This window comes from Propithecus coquereli, unplaced genomic scaffold (genome assembly GCF_000956105.1).
Source record: "Propithecus coquereli isolate 6110/MARCELLA unplaced genomic scaffold, Pcoq_1.0 Scaffold224, whole genome shotgun sequence".
Classification (NCBI taxonomy): Eukaryota; Metazoa; Chordata; class Mammalia; order Primates; family Indriidae; genus Propithecus; species Propithecus coquereli.
In genome coordinates, this window is record NW_012147634.1 from 5,869,845 (window position 1) to 5,874,494 (window position 4,650).

The window sequence follows — 4,650 nt, forward strand, 5'->3', positions numbered from 1 at the left end:
TCATTTAATCTTTATAACAATGCTGTGGGGTAGGCAATGTTGTTATCTCCAGTTTACATGTATGTAAACTAAGGCATAGATTGGTTATATAATTTACCCATAGTCACACAACTAGTGTGACTGAATTAGTTGTTAGGGGCTGAACCATGGTTTAAATGCTAGAAATCCGGCTCTAGGATCTATGGTCTATTATCTGTTATCTCAGAGAATTTATAGAAATCCCCTTGATAAAGGGATTATTATTCTCGTTTTACAAACAAAGAAAGGCTAAGTAAAGAAAGCTTAAGTGGCTTACCCAATATCGTGTATCTCTTGAATGGCAAAACATAGGATTCATCTCTGGTCTTATGGTATTGAAGGCCTTGTTCTTTCTATTAAATAGTTCGTAGATAAACACGGTAGGATGGAAAGTCAGCTTTTTAGAAGCTTTTATGGTTTATTCATTTCAATGCATATCTTGTGTGTTCAGGTATTTGGGGCATGAAGGAATGAATGAATCTACAGTAATTAAAATTCTCTAATATTTGCCTAATGCTTTAGTCAAATACAGTCATCTCTTGCTATCTGTGTGAGATTGGTGTCAGGATCCCCACAGATACCAAAATCCGCAGATGCTCAAATTCTTTATATAAAATGGCATAGTATTTGCATTGACCTTACACACATCCTTCCCTATACTTTAAATCATCTCAAGATTAGTTATAATACATAATACAATGTAAATTCTATGTAAATAGTTGTTATGCTGTGTTGAGTTTTGAAATTTGTACTATTTTTAATTGTAGTATTTTTTTCAAATACTTTGATCTTAAATTGGTTTATTCCATGGATGTGGAATTCACAGATATGGAGGAGTGACTATGTAAAGACCCGTGTTTTGTAATTTTTTTAATTGTTGAAAACTTCAGTTTAGAGAAAAAATGTTTTATGTCTTAGTAATTTTCTGTGGGCACTGTGTTAAGGTAATAGTTTACTGTCTTGAGGGAAAAAATATAAATAATAAATTTTCTAGGCTATTTTGTCCTAGGGAAGGTTATAACCTTGGAAGTCAAAGAAAAATTTTAAGATGTCCGTGGCGCAAGAGTTAATAATAAAAGATGTATAAGATGGTGGGCAAATAATTTCTCCCTCCACAGCTTTTAGAGGTGGTAGTTCCTTGGTACATCTATGTAAGGTCATAGAGGACATCTGGTAGTTCCTGTTGTTTTTAAGTTAAAAAGAAGTTTAACAGTTCTCCCTTAGAAAAAAAGTCTTTCTTCTTCTATGTACGCATCTCTCTCAGTATAAACAGAGGAAAATTATTTAAATTTCTCCAGTAGAAATAAGTTATTTGCTCTAGAATGTTAGAGTTCAACAGGATATCAGAGATTTTTGTAGTTCAACCTCCTTGTTATATAGTTAATGAAACTGAAGTTAAATAACTTCTGGTAAGGGTGGAGATGGACTAGAATTCATATTTCCTGATTTTTATACCTTTGGTGTTTCTACTACCCTACAAATATACACATGGCCTTAAAAATATCTAGAGAAGTTTTGTTTATTTTTGAACACACATGTGAAATCAAGTGAAAATAAATATGCATGTTTTTAAGTAAGTTGAATGACAAAAGTAAGGTAAGAATTTGGATGGCTTTATTTTTTAAACAGTGATGGCCTTAGTATTTAATAACCATGACAATATGCACAAATATGTTTTTAAAGCTTAATTTACAAATTAAAAAAGACATCTAGAAAGTTCAAAAATTAAAAAATACCAATTTATTTGAAACACTTTATTTCCTTTTTCCTTAATCTAGGATCCAAAAAGAAACCCCTTCACTTGATTAGCTCTTCTGATAAACCTGGATTAGATCTTTTAAAAGTGGAGTATATTAAGGTAAGGGCCATAGAATGATTATATATTTATTGCATATTCCAAATTATACCCTTGGAAGGAAAAAGATAATAGTACATTACTAATAGCTTTGGATGTGTATCACAGTTTTTAATTATAGAAATGTCTACTGTTTCTTTTTTCATCTATACACCTTCTTTTACTTAATTTCTCTTAGTTTCAGGGCTATTACAAAAGTACTAACCTTCTTGTCTCTAGAGCCTGGGGACAAAGTAGGTGCTATTTCTATCTTCTAGGGCATACCTCCACTCATTAGAGGTCATATATAGGTGACATTTGGCTGAGTATCCTGCATCAAAAAGGATTAAGTCAAATTAGATTGGGTTCAGAACAGAACCGCTAGAATTGGGAAGGGACTCAAAAATATATGAGAAACACTGAAGGAACATACGGTATTTAGCTTCATTGAAGATTTGTTGATTTGTTTAATCATTTAACAACTATTGATTGAGTATCTGTATGTGTTATTGAATGTCTTTACTGTTAGGCCCTTGGGATATAGAGATGAAAAACATTCCCTGTTCTCAAGGAAATTACAGATAGACAAGTATACAACACTTAAAATATTAATATAATGTGATCGATTTTCTGACAAAGAAAAGCTCAAAGCATTATGGGAGTAGAGAAGCAGGGAAACTGGCCAGGCCAGAAAGCTTCTCACAGGAGGTTAATCTTTGAGTTTGAATTTACTACATTTATTCCCAAGGGACAGAACTTGGACCAATGGGTAGTTATGCTGGGAGATAAGATTTTTGACTCAGTAGAAAGACCTCACTAAGTCAAAGCTCTGTAAAATTGGATTTGTAAGGAAACAAGATTTCTTTAAAAAATAGACTTGCTAAAGACTTTATAGAAGGATTTAAGCATTAGGTGATGGACGGACTAGATGACCCTTACACCTTTCAGCCTTCAGAGTTTATTATTCTGATCCTAGCTGCAGTTTCCCAGAAGTGAATGTTCTCCCGTGTTTGAAGAGGGTGACACATTTATAAAATACATTTATAACTAAATATAAATAAATTAACCAGGGATCATAAATAAGTGATTTATTTACTTTGATCTTAATTCATTCTTTAGAACTCGTGTTTGTTTTTTTAGGCTGATAAGAATGGACCTAGTTTTCAAACTACTTTTGGAAAAACTGAACAAACAGTGAAGGTAAGAAATTCTGTTAAAAGGAATATATTCTATTTGCAAATAACCTCCTCTGGAAGTCTCAATCCTTTGAGGGTAATTTGATGACATAATCAAGGACCAGTAAAGGTTATATGTAACCTTACGCTTACCATGCTCTGTGTTTATGATTCACCTTGCTAAAGCTGCTGTTTCGGCTTACTGTATCACATCCTGATATCTTTACAAATTTCAGTATTATCTCTAAATAAGGGAGTACTATAGACAAAAGGACTTTGATTTATAAAGAGCTAACAGGATTCTAAACAAACCAAATTAGATTAAACCATTGTTTAATGCAGGGGCAAAAAAGTGAATCTAACTGAGTCAAGGAGAGATGTTGAGTACTTTTGAAGTTACATTACTTAGGTAGTAGCTTAGAGGAAGAAGAGGCAAAATGTGCTTGTGAGTTACATTAAAAGGAAAATGAGAGAGATGAGTTCTAGGTCATACTTTTGAGAGATAGGAGAATCTGTTTGAATATTGTGAACCTTCCTTTTTATAGTTTTTATATCCATTTAGTGATTTGATGAAATGAAAATAAATTCTTTTCAATAAATAGATTTTTATTTTAATTTGCTATTAGAAAATCACCCATTCTTGAAAACAGTATGTTGTTCTTTTAGCTTTCTAGAGTCTTTGTTTTAAAAAATGTAGTACTTTCCCCCTAAGTTATATATCCTATGTTTCTTTTTAAATGATTTGACAATTACTGTAGTTTTAGATCATTTAGTAACTGAGAACTCACTCATATTGTCCTTTTTATATTTAAATCTCATCAGATACCACATTTGAAATAATTTCTAGAAATAATAGTAGCCCATGGTAGTTCTAGAGTTTTGTCTTTGACTTGTGCATCTTAGATAATCATAATAGTCCATTGGAGATCCAGAAACCATATATGTATGTTGAATGTTAGGATGGCCATGAGAAGCAGATTACAGACTCCATGAGCACTTGGGAAAGGGGGTAATTAGGTTATTATGATACCCTAATGTAACCCTGAAGTGTGTAAGTGTAATTTACTCTGTATATTCCTTAAGGGGGTTGTGCATCTTCCTCTCTTTTCTCATCCTTCCCAGCAGTGGAAAGCAGTGATGCAAGCCCAGCTGTGGGAGCCTTTTGGGTCCATTGTGGAGACAGGTTATAATTGGCTGAGGAAACCTAATTTTCTCTTTAAAACATTTTTAGGTGGCCTTTTCATCTTTAAATCTGTTGCTACAAGCACAAGCTCTTCTCTCTTCTATTAATTACCTGACAACCATTATTCCGTCGGATAATCAAGACATAGGTGTTGCCAAGGAGGTACAAATTCCACCTGAAAAACAACAAAAAAATTCAACTCTACAGAAAGGTATGAAAACACATTTTAATTTCTTGTTGGAAAGGGTTTTAGAATTCTAGAGCTAAGTGAGGAATATTAGAGATCATCTAATTCAGTCATTTAAATGCCATCCCCCCCGCCCTTGCTTCTATCCCTTTCTTCAAATTAAATTGTATGCAGGTGCCTGGTATATAAGGCAAATCTAATCAATATTACTGTTTTAAAAAATGTTTGTATTTGTTCTTATTTTGGTGGTAAG

At 32.9% G+C, this 4,650-nt stretch overlaps 1 protein-coding gene across 1 annotated transcript in view; it reads left to right on the forward strand.

The window, feature by feature from the left end:
• Positions 1-4,650, forward strand: part of VPS13C (vacuolar protein sorting 13 homolog C (S. cerevisiae)) — a 213,380-nt gene that overhangs the window by 110,397 nt on the left and 98,333 nt on the right. Inside the window, 4 exon segments of the mRNA XM_012645033.1 lie at positions 383-398; positions 1,797-1,876; positions 2,993-3,052; positions 4,259-4,456. Of these exon segments, the coding sequence (XP_012500487.1) occupies positions 383-398; positions 1,797-1,876; positions 2,993-3,052; positions 4,259-4,456 (354 nt within the window).